Source organism: Pocillopora damicornis, chromosome 13, assembly GCF_964200805.1.
Source record: "Pocillopora damicornis chromosome 13, jaPocDami1.2, whole genome shotgun sequence".
Classification (NCBI taxonomy): Eukaryota; Metazoa; Cnidaria; class Anthozoa; order Scleractinia; family Pocilloporidae; genus Pocillopora; species Pocillopora damicornis.
The window spans coordinates 9220095-9238328 of NC_142682.1; the positions used below are offsets into that span (position 1 = coordinate 9220095).

Sequence of the window (18234 nt, forward strand, 5' to 3'; positions counted from 1 at the left end):
GGGTTGAGCGCTCTTTCGATTTTGAAATCACGCGTATGATTTCAGCCCAAATTGCACTTCACTCAGTTCAATTACCATTATTAATCTTTGATTTATGTGTATTCAAACTGTTCCGAGCCACCGTTTATAGATATCACCGCCCAACCATCCTATTGGCCTCATCACCGATAAGGCTTTCACTAAAGCAGAGAAGATTTTAATATTAATCTGAGGCGGATAGGTTTATCTTTTATTACAGCTCCCTGCAATTGTTGTATCCAGACGACATACTGTTATATACAACTTTTAAATATCGTATTACATACCACTTCAGGCTTAAGACAACATTACACATAACGGGGGCCTCGCGCTTTCTTTGATTCCTGCTTCGGTTTTGAGGCACAGCTTAAGAACAATCTGCATTGCATTGCACACCTTTAGACGTGAATTTAGCAGCACGCGTGAGTATGGTTATGATGAATTCTTAGCTGTGGTCCTCTGCGAGAGGAATGACCTACTCGCTTCGGGCTCTATATGTAAAAAACACAGACTGGTTGAATTTGTATGTCCTTTCTTGATTAGGCTGCTCATCATATTGCACTGTGATGGAGCTCTCGTTCTTTCAGAATTAAACCCTAAAGAAACCAAAAATTACCCAGTTCAGCACATGAAACATCCTCTCTAGAAAGGCACGGGCGCACTGCATTATCGTTCAAGTGATGGTCAAATGCACCAACAACTCTTTGGAGAGGGGAAAAATGATGAACGTAACGTTTCATCAAAATAAAAAGAAATAAAGAAAGCACAGCATAGATTTGCATTTAAAAAGTAAGACCAAGAATGAAAAAGATTGTAACGCTTCTTTACCGATGCTCTTTGCGCGAGTGACTTCTCTCTACATTTGGCGCTGCATTATGTCAACTGACTCAAGAAGGCAGATCTGTGTTGAAATCTCCATCTCACCTGGCCCTTTCCTCAACTTTACATAACTGTAATTCTTTACTTCTCGCTTTGCTGTTTACGAAAGTTTTATATATACTTGGTTTCCGATTTGCGGACAATGCCAGGACGGTGTTTTCCTCTCCTTGTAACAAATTCTCTTCAGAACTATACTAGCGGCAGTAACCTACCCCAAACAAAGCGAGATTCTCGCTAGCTCATGCTCCGACTGAGACACAGTGAACCAATAATCATTGTATCAAGATAAGGTGTGATTAATATTGAAACTCATGAAGAAGATAGAATAACGGAAGAAAAGTACGACGAAGTGCTCCTCACCTGTCGTAGAACTGCAAGCTGCTGTAGAATCATCTCTTGACGTGCTGTCGGTACACGGTCTGGAGAAGCCTAAATGAAATCAAAGTGCTCTGTGAGCAAACTCGTGAATTGACACATGATTTTTGAGATTATGTTTAATGTTATCTGGTTTAGGGAATTTTGTGGTTGATTGTCATCTAGAGTACGAGCAGTAGTTCAGTGTTCGCTAATGTAGCAAAGAAACAAAGTAACGTTGGGACAAGAAGGCATTACAATTGAAATGATCATGCTATTACATTTAACAAGGTGGATGATGTCATGTGTTTTAAACGTCTATCATTTTTGTTTCTGGTTCAAAAGAAAAGGTTGGAAGTAAATGTGGGTGAAAAGTGAAATTTACTGTCTTTCGTTGTAAATATTAGAAAATCAAGGCAATACTGTCTTAATGAAAACATTAACGATTCCCTCTTTATCAAATGAGACAAACGGGAACGAGTTTTGAGTGATATAACTAAGCCAAGCCTGCCACCGTCATTTTAGATCTCCGCCTGGGTAGATTTAAGTCACGTGCTAGGCAACGTATAATCAATAACAAGATAGAATTTCATTTCAGGCCTATTTATCAATTTTGTGGTGTGTAACTTTCGCATTTTAGTACGTTGTATATATGTTGAATCTTCAAATTGTCTTGAAACTTACGAGAAAATTGTTCTTTAAAAATTCACTGAAAATCGGTAGCTAAAATTGTTTGTCTAAGTGTTATTTGATTTTCGTGTTAACTTGTTATTTAGTCAGTCGCCGGCATCCTCTGTTGCTTCACACAGGAAAAACACACGCGACGAAACGTAATGATCAATTTTGTCCTCAATCTCACGCTATAACAGAAAAAGCTTTTGAACATCTGTAAACTCCGAGCGCTTCGCAGTAAGTGATATTTTCAATGAATCTTCGGATTGTTTTCAAGTTCAAGGATTGTAAATTTCAATTTTATGAAAAACGAAGGTTGTTGTTATTTCAGTGTGAATCCTTGAATGCTTGCCAGTCGCTGGCGCCGCTTGTTGAAACTAAAACGAAAAAAAAAACTCTTTTAAGATTATCATTGGCTTCTTTTTCACCCCACCACTATTCTTAGCAACAAAGGTCGCCATTTCGTCTGTTTATTGCTCGCCAAAAACTATCAAATGTACTCAAAAGCCTAAAATCTAAAAAAAGTTTACAGGAATCGACCAATCGAGCGAGCGAGCGAGCGAATGCTATTCCCCACATCGTATCTATACCTCGCTCTTGCGCATGCGCGCAATTCACGAGTTAAAAAGGGTAGGTTTCCGTCATTATTTCTTTAAGACGCATGCACACACGAACGAAAAGTACATATCTCTCCAAGAAATAGTCCAGCTCCTAGTACATGTACTTCGAGAGGTAATCGCGTTGAAGGCAGACCTCACCTGAATTGGATAAATGCCGGCATTTTCGTTTTGTATTTTTGTTTGGTGTCCTTTGACGTCTCGTTTTCCGGCTTCTGTAGAATGTTGAACTATTTCATGTCTACTTCTCAGAGTAACTGAAAATTGTTTTCCTGTCTTTTCACTTTTAACAGTCTGCCGACCTTGGACAGCTTGGGTAGTAGTTGTTCGAGAAGTCACAACAGATTGCGCTTTCTTATGTGTTTGTTTATTTCTGTTCATGGGGTTCTGATCTTGACGAGAACTAACATTATCAGCCTGTGCTGAAGGTGGAGTGTTTGGAACTGGATGGAATGTAGCACTAGCAGTGCGAGTGTAAGGTATCATAAAGGCATCCTCCAAGGGACGAGCCAGCTGTGCTGCTGCTGCACCATCCTCGTGTCCACCTGTTATATTTTCTACTGAACCCTGACGCTTGTTCCGTGGCTTAAGTGCCTCTTTGTTTCTCTGTCCTCTTTCTGATCGTGACCGCGTAGTTACGTGAGCCGCTCCTTTAGCACGTGAAGGAGAATTTTTTTTCGTTTGAATCTTTGCCTGTGGGTTGTTCCGTACAGAAGGAACAGGAGATGAAGAGATCCATTCTGATTCTAATGAGGCATTTAAACTCAACTGTTTTAACTCCGATTCAAATGAAGTATTCTCCTGTTCTGTTGAAGCAATGAGCATGTCATTCGTCTTTGCGAGTAATTCCTTGTGTTGCGGGGTTGACCGGATGTGTTCTGGTCTGGGTGAAACAGAAGCGGTATCAAGATGAGATGTGTCTGTAGATGAATGTCGTTGCCTCAAGACCAGGCCAGCTATAGAGATCAATATAAAAAATCTTCAGTCAAAACTCACCACACCAACAAGTAAAAAACAATTCTAAATATCAATTGAACCACGCCGCTAAAAACGCTTGGTTCGTTCTATACCAGTGTTTCTCATTCAAGCATTCCTTTCTTTAAAACTTCCTTCATATCAAATCGACATATCGTAGATTAAACACAACTTGTTTAGCGAAAACAAGAAGAAAGGACCGAAACTAGGTACGTTAAAATAACCGAAAACGTCAATCAAGGCCGGAAAATATGACGGCTTTGTATGATATCTTGATATTTGAACCTGTAAAAGATGCTCTCGTTTGAACTTGAATGGACATTACCCAACCAGAAATGAAGTGTTCATCTACAACTTATTTGTCTCGTAATGTTACTATACATTTCCAGAATTGGCTACATCTATAAACAGCTTATATGATAAATAAATAAGGTGGTGAAAATTGACTAAATAATAGATTGAACATACGAGTCTTCAGTCCAGACACATCGTGACCGCGCATTTCCAACTGCTGGATCCTTTTGGCAGCTTTTTCCTGACGGAGTTTTAAAACAAAATAACTCTTGTTAGTATGAAGTGCAATAAGTAGGAGGTTTTTCAATAAAAGAACCATAAAAAAAAGTTTAGAAATGCACATGGTTGTTGTGTTTAACTCGTGATAGCTTTTTATTAAATAGATATAGGAGATTTTGGTTTCAGTTGATAAGAAGATTAACAGGACGATGCGTGAGCACTTGTGGTCCTGATCACAAACGAAGAGAATTCCTGAAAGAAATAGTCACAGCTAAAACAACGATTAATCCAAAGTTATGGAGGAATCCACATATTTCGAGCTGTATATAAATATTAAAACTGACAAAATAAAGTTGACGATCACATTAAAACTAATCATACTGAGTATTAAGGCGACAATCGTAACAAACATACCAATCTGATAAGATAAACCCGTGAAGGGGTGGGTGGTGCAATGTCGTATTCATCATGAATTTCCCCTAGAAGGCTGAATTAGCCCTCGTAACAAAATCTGTCATGATTCTTCGGTATCAGACAGCGCTTTTTTTTTGGAACTAAAGTTTCCCTAACATCACTGAATAGCCGTTTAATTTGGAGGGTATTGCTGTAAAAATTCAGAGAATACCTGTTGAGCTGTCTCGTACGCCTGCAATATACTTAATTCTAATGCCTCTGCTCGACGCTTTGCTTCATTCTAGAAGGCAATGAAAATGGTTAGAACTCATTGGTTTGAACTTACGAGACAAATCAGTGAATTGATGACAGAGTGTACACTTCCTAAAAAAAAGGGGGACGATATTAGTGCTATGAGGCGATCGTCCTGTTCACTGAATTAATGTCGAGTGAATGATTCATAAAAACTAACCTCTTTTTCCTCTCGTTGTCTTAGCTCCTCCTCATACTGTTTTTTCAGTCTTTCTCGCTCCATCATCAGCGTCCTTTCTTTCTCAGTCTCGTCTTTCAGTCTCCTTTCTTTTTCTTGCTGTTTAAGACGCCTTTTTTCTTCTACTTGTTCTTTTACTGCACGCTGTAAACATTCCAGCAAGCACGTTTAGGCTCATAGGAACTATCTAACACTACCTGACAAAGACGTTAAGTCATGTAAGTTAGAGTCTTCGGTTAATATTAAAATATGAGCAGTCTGAAAACATAACGCCTCGTCATGTGAAACTTAAAGGTCCTTCGACTTATAGCATGAGTGGATAAACGTAACCTCATAGTGAGCAGATAGCAATTTTCATTACGTGTAATGTAAAACGTTGCAATATTGTTACATCCCTGCCGGTAATGCAATGAAATAGAAACAGCTCACAGAATTCACACAAATTTGGTCAAGCCACGAAAGAAACTCTCCCAAATAAGCCACATGCAACGAAATCACTTAAGTCAACAAGTGCATATAATATTTGTAAGTAGTACAACATAAAAAGACGATTCATTCGTTGCGCGTGAATAAGTAGGAAATCTTTCAAATCAGTGACAGTACCTGATGTTCAAGTGTTTTCAGCCTCTTTCTCTCCATTTCATCTTGGTTCACCTCAACTAAACTCTGCAATCCTTGACCACGGGCATGATGAATTCCTACCCTATAAGACATCACATATTTTCCTTTTTAAGAGCAAAAATGGCTCTCTACTTTTAGTTCCTCAAATAATTCTGGCAACTTTTTCTTCCAGTCTATGGATTTCACTGTTTAAATGTGCAGTACCTGAAACTACTGTCTAGTGGAGAAGGAGAAGCTGCTTCAATATGAATTTGCGATTGCTGTGTTGTAGCAGCTGTGGTGTTATTGACGACAAAAGCAGTAGCTGCCGGAGGGGACTCATTTGAAAACACCGCTGTTTGTTTCCACTTTTCTTCTCGAGCTTCCTTTTGGTAAATAGCAACACAGTCATGCATCAGGTTTGAACGCCGCAAAGGACTTTGAAAATTAAATACAATTATAATTCTCAGTGATAAACTTGTTTCTTTGTTGAAGGGAAGGTTGTTCGAAAGGTGGATAACACTATCCATTGGATAAATCTCTATCTGTTGGATACTGTTAAGCGCCCTTTGAACAGCTTGGCCTAAGTGTACATGTGAAAGAGCAAGTATATCGTAGGGTACTTAAATATGATGATTACTGGTTGATTGAAGTCTCCAGGTTCACTGAATGAAAAGAAAGCATGTTTCTTTCTCACGGTGCATATTTCTTTTATATTCATACAAAAAAAATTATTATGAATTGAACCTTCCCTCTAGTTTTGGGGGTCTAATGCCCTAACATTCAACCAATGTAATAAAAAATAGTATTATCTTAAGGTTAGATAGAGCTCTGGCCCTGCCCAAATGTGTCCTTGAGCAGTGGCAGGCACCTCCATGAGAAATGATAGAATGGGAGTTGGTATGACTCAGTGGCATCTGCATTAACATTATACAAAGAGTAAAGATGCCAGAAATAGATCTTCCAATCATGTTGTAAGACATAATAAACATGATATCAATACCAATTATCATTTTCTAGAAATGGCTCAAGTATTACCAGTGTCAGGATTAATAATTTGATTATTTTGTGATTGGGCAAAATATGCAGTCATGTCTTCATAGCATGACTTTATATTAAGTTTATAACTAGAACTTACCTCTTAAGCTTATCTGGTAAAATAGGGGAGTCATATGTTGGACCCAAAAAAAGCCACTTTACCTTCTGTAACTGCTGCTGCTTTTCCTGAGCCTGTCTTTCTTTCTTTTCTTTTATCTGTTGTTCTGTACAAGATATATGACAGTTTAATTGAAATCGCCATTCTTCATCAAGAAATATCAAATAAAAATCAAAAGCTGCAGCAGTTTTGAAAAAATATTCAGATAGACCATCAAGAAAAGAAGATATATTCCATCGTCATTCTGTTCTTACCAAGATCATGGAGCCACTTTTTCTTTTCATCAATTTTACACTGATACTCTTCATACTTTACAACTCCAGGAGCCTAATCAGGAAAAAGTATGCACAAATGCACAGACTTCAGTGCAGATGTATGTTGTTACTGACTGACAGAAGGACCATATGAAAAAGTCCTTAGAAACCAATGAACCACTACAATGTTTTAACACCAATAATGTGAACTTTACACTGATTACAAAAAAAAACATTTAGGTAGAATTCTCACCCCAATGGCAAATGAACTTCTCATAGCCACAGGAGTAGTTGTGGTGTTAAGGTCATGCGTGTTATAACTGTGTGCTGTTGTCTTTGTCTTGGAGCCACTGTCAAACTCTGGAGCTGACATAACACTGTCTTCATCCTTAGAGGTCAAGTCCTATAACAAGTTAAATCAGTCTTGTAAATTGGATTGACTCCCTATTACATTAAATGGGGGTAGCAATGAACATCTGACCTCTAACTAGTTGATGTGAAATTTCTTTACAACTCCTATTATTCTCAATCTGTACACTCTGTGATTCTCAATTGTTCTCAATCTATACGTAACTAAGACAGTGTAAATTAAAGTCTCCAAATCAGAATAAATTGAAGACATTTTGTGCAACTTTAGTATACCTTTACCTGATGCATTTTCTTGTAGTCAGCCACTATATTTCCAGATTGAGTTCTTACTGGAGCTCCTCCTCCAGGTCTGCCCCATGGATTATATTCTTCAAATTCATTATCCTTATCCTTGATTAACAGAAGAGCAAGGATAATCACTTGCCTTTTAATTATTAATTCACAATTATTTAATTGTGTTCAATAAATTCTGGCCAAGTACTAATAATACTAATAATAGTACACATTAAAAATAATGAACTTGATGTTACTACTGAAAGTATTGTAGTATTCAATTAATGTTAAATATTATATTAATTTCATGGGCAGTTCATCGTTAGTAATGTTTCCTAAAAGATGTATTGAAGGTAATGTGTTGTAATTACTAATGTATGTATTGTAACTAATGTATGTTGTTGTAAATAAAGATTTGTAAAAACAAAAACAATAAAACTGGTATCCAGGAAATTTAGAGGGTGACACTACTATGAATAGTACACACATTGTATAGAGTAAAGGATTCTATCCATTTAGTGATCAGAAAGACCCTTGGACCATGATCTGATTCAAGAATGACATGAAGAAAGTGCATGTAAATTGGATGACAATATGCATATAATACTAGTACAGATAGTAAATAAAGATACTTGTGATGTTAACAACAACAAAAATTATTTGTAATCACAAACTACCCTAAGTATAATTCTATCATTAACATATTCTGATAACATCAACTTACCAGTAACTTTCTTTTAGCTTTTAATTCCTGTTTGAGGGCTATTTGCTCATCTGTCATCACAATATAAGAACATTTACAATTTAAAAGCATAAAAAGGTTTTTGAAAACATGTTTTGCAAACAAACCAAGCTATTTAGTAAACAACTTCCACTGCTCAGTATTTCTAAAAATTTCAAAGCTGGCACATATGAAAAATTTAGTATGGAAATTAGTCCTGGACAGTTAAAGTTTTTCTCTAATTCACCATGTGATTGGTCCATATGACCTTTGCCACCTTCAGCTGCAATAATAAAGTCAATTGTGTTTTGGTCACTGATATTTTCCCATACTTAATGCTGTTTGCCTTTTTAGTTTTCATCAATTTTTCATACATTAGGCTCTTTGTGATAGTTTCCACTGTTCTAATTGGCTGCAATGTTAACTTTACCTTTGCTTTAATGACACTTGACTAAAATCTGTTCTCGTTACATGCTTCAAACTGCCAGTGATACTGAACAAGTCATACTATGCCATGTATTAACTTTATTACTACACATACCTAACTCCTTCTTCCATTGCAAATTTTTGCTGAGAGTAATGACCTACACAGAAAAGGAAACACTACTTATAATAAGCTATGCATAATGAAAGCTAAGCTGACTACTTTGACTGCTCAGTGACATTTTTTTTTGTATTTTATTTGTTTTTGGGTTTTTACAGTTTTTACAAGTACGCAAGATACATCACAAATTTCTACATGCATAAATTTACATTACACTTACTCTATTACACAAAGAAAATACCACTACACTGGACTACGAGAATAAAAGAAAAGAAAGAAAGAAAAAAAAAAGAAAAAAAAAAGTGACATGCTATTTCCCAGCGATGAGAGATCAAGTTGCCTGACTTCAAACCTAGAATCCTTAACTGGTCCCCAGATAAAAAAAGGTTAAGTTGCCAAAAAAAAACTAAAACTAAACAATGCAATGTAGAGCTAAAAAATATGGAATGAGACAATTTGTGCAGTATAACATAGTAACCAATTACAATGCTTCTAAAATATACTACATGGGAGAATAAACATAACATATCGTGGCCAAGATGGCAAGAAAGAAAGTATTTCTGAACATAATTGATATCTAAGAATTGATATAATTGATATCAAATAATTAATCTCTTTTTTCTACTTCATGCCATAAAGATGAAGTAATGTAAACTAATTACAGATTTCTTCATGTCCACCAAGAGCAGGTGACCACATTGGCAAACTTACCTGCAAATTTAATCACAACTTGGAGTGCTGAAATTATTTAATTCAAGTTTCGATACTGCAACTATTGTTATGTACATTTTCAAGAATTAGTTATCAAATGAATACTATAAAAATACCTTACAACTTTCTGCCATGTTAAAAATTGTCTTTAGGTAATTCTTTTGTTAATTACTAAATTATTGTAAAATTATGACCTTGTACCTCAGCCTTATCACCTAACAATGGTGATGCCTTGCAGTAGGCAGTTGAAACATCAAAAGTAACTACACTGTGATACAAACAATAATACACAAAATAATAAACATGTACTTACCTGTTCCTGGTTATCAGAAATATCATCTTCGGTTTTGGATTCTGATTTCTGAACCTTTCTCCTGATAAGAAATTTTATGGAGAGATATCACAGATTTGACCTAGTTTTAAATAAATTCCTCTTTTGAAGCAAAGTGTGCAATAATTGAAACTCTTATACAGGCTGCATTTACATTCCTATTCATGGTCACATGTTTGTAAAGATGAAAGATAGTATTAAAGTGCTTTGCATCTTCTTAATAATTAATTTACCTTGTTTTATTGTCTCTCATTGATGGTTGATGAACTGCTATTTGTTCTGCAGCACTTTCCATTGACCCTGTTACTGAGTTGATATAAATCAGTTCATGTACAGGTATGTAAATGTATTGACATTGTTCCAGAGGAATTCAGCAACTTGGTGGGGGTCACTATCATTTAATGTTCATCTTAGACAAGTTAAATCATGCAACGAAGAAATAAATTATATAAATCATATGTTACACATTCAATCTGCACTGCCATTTCATTGTCAATGGTAGAAATTGCTTAACAACAACAAACATTTGGTGCAGTCAGTAACATGCTAACAGTGTAACTAAATATAGTGTTTCTTCTTACATTTGGATAAATACCTTTAAGTTAGCTATTAGATAATCTGTATTTTATTGGTTAGGATACCTTTGACCACAGTCACATGATTATCCTTATATATCTTTATATCTAATTAAGTTCATTGTATTCTCGTAAAGCAATTGTGTGGAGCACTTGGTCTGATTCACACATTACTCTACAGTTAGTATATCGAACCATAATACACAACATTATGCAGCATGGGAAAGACAAAGAAAATCCCCTTCTCTCTCTTAAGATCACAAAACGTCAACATAAACAGCAAACAGACTGACCTGTATATGTGTTTTCAAGATCTGCTACAGGTTCATGCTCAGTGTCTGCAGATTTCAGAGATGACAGAATTCTTGACAACTGGTCCTTTGTCAAGTAACTAGCATCTGTAGGAGGTTCATCTTTTCGGATACTTTGACTTTTTGTTAGTTTATCATCTTGGACATTATTTTTCTGTGGCTTGGATGAGGACTTTGCTTTGCCATCTTCTCTAAAGTGGTGTGTCTTGGGAGGAAGAGTGTGAACTTGAGAGGTTCTTCCTGAGAAACCTTTTGAGCTTTGTCTTCCCTTAAAAATAACAACAATCAAGCAAGAGCAGCTCAATTGTGTCTTGATCTGAAACTTTTTGAAAGAAATTGCTATCTTAATTTTCAACTTTCTGTGGTACATGTGGTACACGCAATAGTTTCTAGTACACTGGATCCAAATATTCTTTAAACATATTAACATGACCACATTGAACTACAAAAGGAAAAATCTTTTGAGTATCAGGAACAAAATGTTTGGTTTCAGAAGATGACACTCCTTTAACAGGCACATCCTGTCAAAGCTTGAGACTATAAGATCATTTTACTACCAGCAAACGAACATTTCAATACCTTAGCAACTCTTTCCTTAGGCCCTGTTTTAAATAAGCTGTCTGTAATGAAAATAAAAGCTAAATTAGCAACTTACAGGAATTACTAAAATACAAAGTCTCAGGAGATTATATTTTCTGTCAACTGACTGAAATATATTCATAAACAGAAAAAAAATTACATATACATGGACTTATATATATTAGTACATGGGATGCTAGTCATCACCAAAAGTGCAAAAATATGTAGTTGATCTTGAGGACTATGGGTAAATGCACTTCCATAGGACTTAAATATCAGAAAAGCAATCCCAGAATCATACCAGAAAAACTCTTCAATCAGTTACCTATAACTGCTAACACAACTGTTCAAATAACTGACTCCGCCAGGCTACTTTAAAAAGCATCTCCAAAAGTGGCCCAGTAATCTATAGTCATGGCTTTCCCCCTAGTCGATGTTGGGATTAATGACATCTGATCAGCAAGCGTGATCGTCTACAGTGTATGACAGTGACAATAACAGCTGTCAATGCGTCAATTGATCTCTCAACTCAATTAGAGAGAGAATGAACCTCAACATTGAGAAGGGATCGTGGTGTACCATCAATACTTATCAGAGTAGTTATCAATGAATTGACAGTGTTCACAAGGTTTTCTTATGCCATAATGAACAAGGTTGTAATTGAAATTTGACGTTGATCTAAGAGTGATATAAATGAGGTCTTGAAAGATTCGATCAAAATCGTGGAAATAAACATTTAATAAAACGGTGAATACTCTGACCTTCATTCAAAACTATATCGAGCTTGCCCTTGTTAGTGTTAACTTTTAGCCTGTGAAGAAAAAAAAATAAGCAACAACTGACAACATCTCTTAAATCAAACCGTGTATGATATTTACTGTTCTAGATTGAATAAAAAAAAGGACTTTTTCCGCGATATTGGATAGGTTAACTACTTTCTACATCGGTCTCCCTATAATTTCTTACATCTCTTAGTCCAGTTTGGAATTGCAAAATGACCAAAGTATTTGTTTTGGTTTAGCTTCGTATAATTTCATTTGGTCGCGAGGGTGCCATCATTCAGTGCCTGTCTTCTATTGGTCAGCGGTTTTAAACGAAGAACAACTTGTGTGGTGTTAAAATCTTAAAACGCACATGTTCTTACAATCAAGTACATAGTTAATTTAGTATTATTTGAGACTCCATTGGAAGCCAAGAAGAGCAAGCTTCTATTATGAACGCACACGCAAGTGAGTACGAGTTACAAAGATTAAAGAATATCAATGAGAACAAGAAAATACTTGAAAGTCTGGGGCTTGACAAGTTTGAGGTATGATAGTGTAGTTGCATAACTGCGCCCTATTCACATCTATTAGGAATATTATGGAGAGTAATACTTTTTCCATATAAAGGTCTCTCAGGGCTTTAAAATATGGATATTTCTAGCAGTTTTTATAGCCAGGGAATATGTTTAACAACAGCACCCTGAAGTAAATCCGTCTTCACATACTGTAAATGGAGAGCTAGCTTGCGGTTGTGAGGGAATTTTATGCGGCTGAGCCGCGAAAGGAATGGGAAGGAGAAAATTTAGAAACTGCCTGAAGCAATCCTGAAGGTTGTGGAGTCTTATCCGCCCACAGGGAAGAGTCAGGAATTCCCATATGTCTTGGTAACCCTCAAGGGAAGCACAAATAAGGTAGTAAATCGAAAGTTAACAATTTCAACAGATATTAATGCATTCCTGTGTGCATAATGAGCAGAGATTTAGCTGGCACATTTATTTAGCTAATAATTCTTTCTGGCTTGATTTTTTTTCTAACAAGCCTGAAATTTGTGTCATTTCATGGTCTTTCCTGCTATTGCAGATCTCTTTTTTTCACAAACTCTGTTGTATGGGCCATTTATTATTTTTAAACTTTTACCATTTTACAACCCTTGATGGAGACATGTGTACTCTGACCTCTGTTCACTTGATTACTTGATTATTTGTTTTGTGCTGCAACAAATACAAACCACTAATTTACATTGCTCAGTTACAAGAAAAGAAAAAATAAAGTGGAGTGGCATGAGAGAGGAACAAAACTTTTGTCCTAATTGAGACCTAACCCCTAAAATGCTGATTGGATGAGGCAGAGAGCTTTTTCCCTTAAATTTGGTAGTTGCTCTGGGCAAAGTAACTTCAAATTGAAAAAATTAAAAGTCTCATTCTCTACTTTTTCAAGCTTTCATACATTGTAGACTTCTACCTTCCTTGTATGATATAGGACAAAGAACAAACTGTCTTCAATTGCTTAACCCAGTCTCATGCAATATTTGGTGTCTCCTCCTATATGTATAGGTGATGAAATATATAGCCTGAGTTTATAAACATTTTACTCCTGTAGTCTTTCACTCCAAGACCAATAATAAAGAGGCCATTACAGACTAAGGCTGTGAAGAGGAAGAGAGAACAGGCAAAAGATAAAGGTTCAAAAGCTGATGAGGAATTCAGTTTTGTGGATAAAGATATCAGATATCGACTCAGATCATCACGCAGAATTAGAGGACAGGTGGAGTAGTTTTGACAGCGGACCAATTGTCAGGGGTGGTGCAATAAGATATTACATTAAAAATAAATCTCTTTGAGATGTGCGACTCTCTACATGTTGTTAAGCCAAGTCAATTTTTGTTTTAAAGCTAAGCTGTAGTGTATATTATGTCTTTGAATATTTGGATCATGAACTTGGGAGCTTGTTTCAATATTCTTAAGACTTTAATGTCCATTCCTTTTAAACATTTTTACTTTTCATATAGAGTTTCAAATGGTCTATCTTGATCAAAGAAAAACAAAAGTCAGTTAGTTATAGGGATGTCATTTTGTCTACCCTCTTCAATCCACGTCCCCAATCTTTTTCATTAGGAACCAAGCAATCAGGACTTAAAGAATTACAGTTTTGATGATAGTGATTATGATACCCAGGAATACAGGAAGCCTTTAAGAGTACCAAAAAATAGAGAAAATGTCTTTGGAGAGATTCCAGGTAACTTGTAAACATTTTATAGAATTATTGGGAATTGACCAATAAAGGAAATATTGTAAATCTACATCTATGCCACTTATATAAACACAAAATGCATTGTAGACACAAAGAGTACAATTGTAGTTAAATGTACATTTTTCAGATTTTATTTTCTGTTGTTTAATACTCTCTCCTTAATTCACCTAATTATTTGACATTTGACATTTCAAAAGTTTCAGCTAAGAGATTTATTGTGGCTTGCAATTGCTTGTAACTGACATTAACTGATGTGTTTGTTAGGTTGTCCTGTGGGAACCTCCTGGGATTCAAGACTCGCTTGCTGTATTGATGGTGTACATCGGTGAGGAAGTCATTATGGTTCTTTTAACATACTGTAGATCATCACAACTCTATTTAAAAGAAAAAAAGAGTAAGAACATAATATGTATCACTGCCCATCGATAAATTTTACCAGTATGACTCCTAAATTGGTAGAAACAGTGTCTGATGAGCAGTTGAAATTTACTGTAAGTTTTTGCAGATGATGTTACTATTGCATACTCAATGCAGGAGACACAGGGTGTTGTGCACTGGAGTTTGGCGAGTGTCAACCACAGTGTAGGAATCGACAACACAAGTTGATTCAACATTGTTTAATGCTAATGTCTGACTATTGTACACATGCGGTGAAAACTGAAAAAGGGAAATTGAAATGTACAAGATCAAAAAATGAGCTAAGACTGATTACAAAGCAAGCGAGATCAAAAAGAAAAGGAAACTAAATACAACAGGCTGGAACTTAAGTCTGATCTTGTCTTTATGGGCTTAGAGGAACTGCAATGTTACATGACTGGAACAGTCTTGTGTAAAAAGAAACTCTGATCTATCTCCGTTGATCTCCAAACTCCAACTGACTTGATACTTAAGGGGCATACCACTATAAGGGTATAGCTCATGTATACAATTGGAGGGCTCAGAGCAAGAACGATCCCTTGATTTTTCGGCCATTTTTGAAAGTGTTCAGAAGTAGTTGAATTTTGGCATGTGGACACTTTCAAAAATGGCCGAAAACTCAAGGGATCGTTCTTGCTCTGAGCCCTTCAATTGCAAACTGGTTTATCAGGAATGCAAGCCAAGTATATAATTCAAACTGTGAACAATAGTACACTAGGAAAATTGGAAAACTGTAAACTCGACAAAGAAATACAACAGAACTTTTTCCCTACTTTAAATCACAACCAAATGATTATGTAATCAAAGTCTTCTTTGGATGTTCATTACAGTTACTGTCAATTAAGATCAGACTATTTAAGACTAGATGTTCATGCACTGTATCTCTGGTCTTAGAATACCATATTTAGCCACAGTTTTGTTGCTACTTTTTCTCTTCTCTAAAATTTGATACTGACAGCTGAGAATACTGTTGGTGTTGGTGTAAGACTAGATTCTATTAAAATAGACTAGATGTTTATGATTCAGCAGTGTATTTGTTTATCAACTTAATGCAGGCCAACAGTAGCTGGTATTCATGGGAGCGATGAAGGATGCTACTCACTTGCTCTGTCTGGGGGATATGAAGATGACCTTGACTATGGAGTCTGTTTTACATACACTGGAGAAGGTGACAATCTCACTCTACTGATGCGTGACCCAGAGCAGCAAATGACTTCCTTTGGGCCTCTGATAGGCTCTTTACAAACTAAGCACAGGCGGAATTCTGTTTAATTGCATGATATGTAATTTTTGTAAGATTGTAATCTGATGCTTGGCATGTCAATACAATTTTCAATAAAACATGAGATGTCATGAATTACTTATTACCACTGCAGTTCACATAAATTGTAAGTTAGCATTGATGTACAACAGCTGTGATCAGACTTCAGCCCCAAGGATACTAAGAAGAATCATTTATCTGAATTCATTGTGTCAGGTCATTAACTGAAAAGTGAATTTGGAAAGTTTTCTTCTTGCAGGTGGAAGAGATTTGAAAGGCACAAAAGCTAATCCAAAGGTATTGTCTAAATTTGTGCGAAACTTGTTTTTATTTACTGGATATCCCCTTTAGTGATGACTAAACCACATTTTTGTGCTTGCTTGCATAATTTAACTTGTAGTCTTTAGTCTCATGAGTTACATTTGTCATGTTTATCAAATGGTTTTTACCTAGAACACATCAGAGAAGATAGAAGCAACCACAGATTGCTGGCATAGCTTTTGGCTATCCTCCCCCCTCCCTCCCCTGTCTTCCAGATGGGATGCTATAAATGAAAAGGGTACTATTGTTGTTTTCACTATTCTCTGCTATTTTTGTAGAACTTGCGTACTGCTCCTCAATCCAAAGATCAGTGTCTGTCCAGAGGTAATGAAAGATTGGCTATATGTATAATTTCCCTGTCTGTAACAAGGTGTCTTAAGGTGTATTTAAGATAGTAGAATTATCATATCTGAACCAGTGCATTTTGCCAAATTATCTGAAATAATGTGAAGCTGAATGCTTGGCCTTTATGATCTCTATGTGATTCTCAATATCCTTTTTGATGTTGTTTCTCCACTTTGACCTGCATTACTGTAACAGGAAATTTAGCATTAAGCAGGAGTGTTGAAAGTGGGAAACCTGTGCGTGTTATCAGAGGATACAAGCTAAACAGCCTCTATGCTCCAGAAGAAGGATACAGATATGATGGTAAGAAGTTCCTGCAATGATCCTGACCCAGTGATAGAGAGATAGTCTATTAGAGAACAATTGCAGACCTACCAAATTTTTATAGTTCACATTTTTTTCTAGCCAAGCAGTCATATAGCACTTGAAAATTTAGAGGATAAATAGGGCACTAGAAAGCCTCAAGTTTTCACCTAGCATGGACTTTTACTCTCTTTTGATGGACTAAGTCAAGAAAGGGGCGACTGCACCTATAGTCCATTTTTTACCCCCTGGTATCCAGCTTCACTTGGTGATCAAGGTTTTCATTGAATTACATAAACACATTCGAACCTCCCTGTCATTCTTTTGTTATCATGCTAGCTTAATTATTTATATAGAAGCTGTAATATTTTCTTTTGTTTCACATTACACGCATTTCCCACATATTAACCTGTTGGAAACAGCTAGCTATGGTTTTTTTGCACATTTTAAAACAGCAGTCAAATGATTAGGTTAATTTTTGCATCGCAACTGAAATTGCAGTTTGTGCTAACTTTATTTATACTTAAAAATGGCAGAAAATAGAATCCTCTGATTTCTGGAGCTTTCTTCTGCCTTAGGACAGAGGTATCCGTGGCATACAACGTATCTTAAGTTTTGATAATAAACAAGAGACATGGATACCTCCCGATTTGCAAAATTCAAATCTCAACACTGTCTTTTATGAACACTCACAGGATACGGTCTGTGGATTTGACTTACTGCCTCAATCAATTTGTTAATGATTTTACCTGTTTTTAATTATCTATTGTAGGACTTTACCGAGTTGTTAAATATTGGCAAGCCTGTGGATTAAGCGGCTTTATGGTTTATAAATTTGCCCTTAAAAGATGCGTAGGACAAGCCCCGCCTCCTTGGGAACAAACAAGTGAAGACTCCGGATCAGACATCAGTGACTCTATAAATGGCTCTATTAACTGAGCTTTTGGTTATCTTTAACTTATATTTAGGAAGTTTTTTTTAGTCAGTGGAGATGTTCAAAATTTACTCTTTTTATACGCTTTCAATATTTCTAAATATCCAGGATTTATCGATGACATGCCAGTTAATGGACCAGCTTAATTCATATTATTGCAATAAAGTTTTGAATAGATTCGACATGAATGTTAAGGTATAAATGGGAAGGGGTGAGGCAAAATCAGAGTGACTTCGTCGTTGTTAGGAGGGTAACTTATGCGGCGAAATGGCAAACTCGAGGTTTAGGTGGCTATGATCGGCTA

General features: G+C 36.1%; 2 protein-coding genes across 5 annotated transcripts; one reads left to right on the forward strand and one right to left on the reverse strand.

Annotated features, from left to right (window-relative positions):
- Positions 1–184: 184 nt before the first annotated feature.
- Positions 185–12414, reverse strand: LOC113673603 (uncharacterized). Of its 2 annotated transcripts, none has more exons than XM_089192257.1 (20): positions 12302–12414; positions 12097–12146; positions 11336–11376; positions 10739–11024; positions 10104–10176; positions 9853–9913; positions 8826–8868; positions 8288–8337; positions 7570–7680; positions 7175–7324; positions 6922–6994; positions 6712–6773; positions 5737–5897; positions 5515–5614; positions 4894–5055; positions 4654–4722; positions 3984–4050; positions 2682–3496; positions 1258–1326; positions 185–614 (listed from the first exon to the last, which is right to left on the reverse strand). In XM_089192257.1, coding segments are annotated over exons 1-20 (2490 nt in total). In that variant the 5' UTR covers positions 12304–12414; the 3' UTR covers positions 185–569. The 2 variants fall into 2 exon arrangements, with proteins under 2 accessions (XP_089048383.1, XP_089048384.1); XM_089192258.1 differs by having other exon boundaries at positions 10104–10170; positions 12302–12413.
- Positions 12415–12455: 41 nt separating this feature from the next.
- Positions 12456–18112, forward strand: LOC113673613 (uncharacterized). 3 transcript variants are annotated; one of them, XR_016182515.1, is made up of 9 exons: positions 12456–12644; positions 13699–13863; positions 14214–14334; positions 14614–14674; positions 15822–15934; positions 16287–16324; positions 16481–16672; positions 16889–16996; positions 17769–18112. XR_016182515.1 is itself a non-coding variant. In XM_027190019.2 (9 exons), exons 1-9 carry the CDS (start codon positions 12549–12551, stop codon positions 17933–17935), a joined length of 975 nt encoding a protein of 324 aa, XP_027045820.2. In that variant the 5' UTR covers positions 12456–12548; the 3' UTR covers positions 17936–18112. The 3 variants fall into 3 exon arrangements, 2 of the variants coding, with proteins under 2 accessions (XP_027045820.2, XP_027045821.2); XM_027190019.2 differs by having other exon boundaries at positions 16481–16586; XM_027190020.2 differs by having other exon boundaries at positions 16627–16672.
- Positions 18113–18234: the final 122 nt, after the last annotated feature.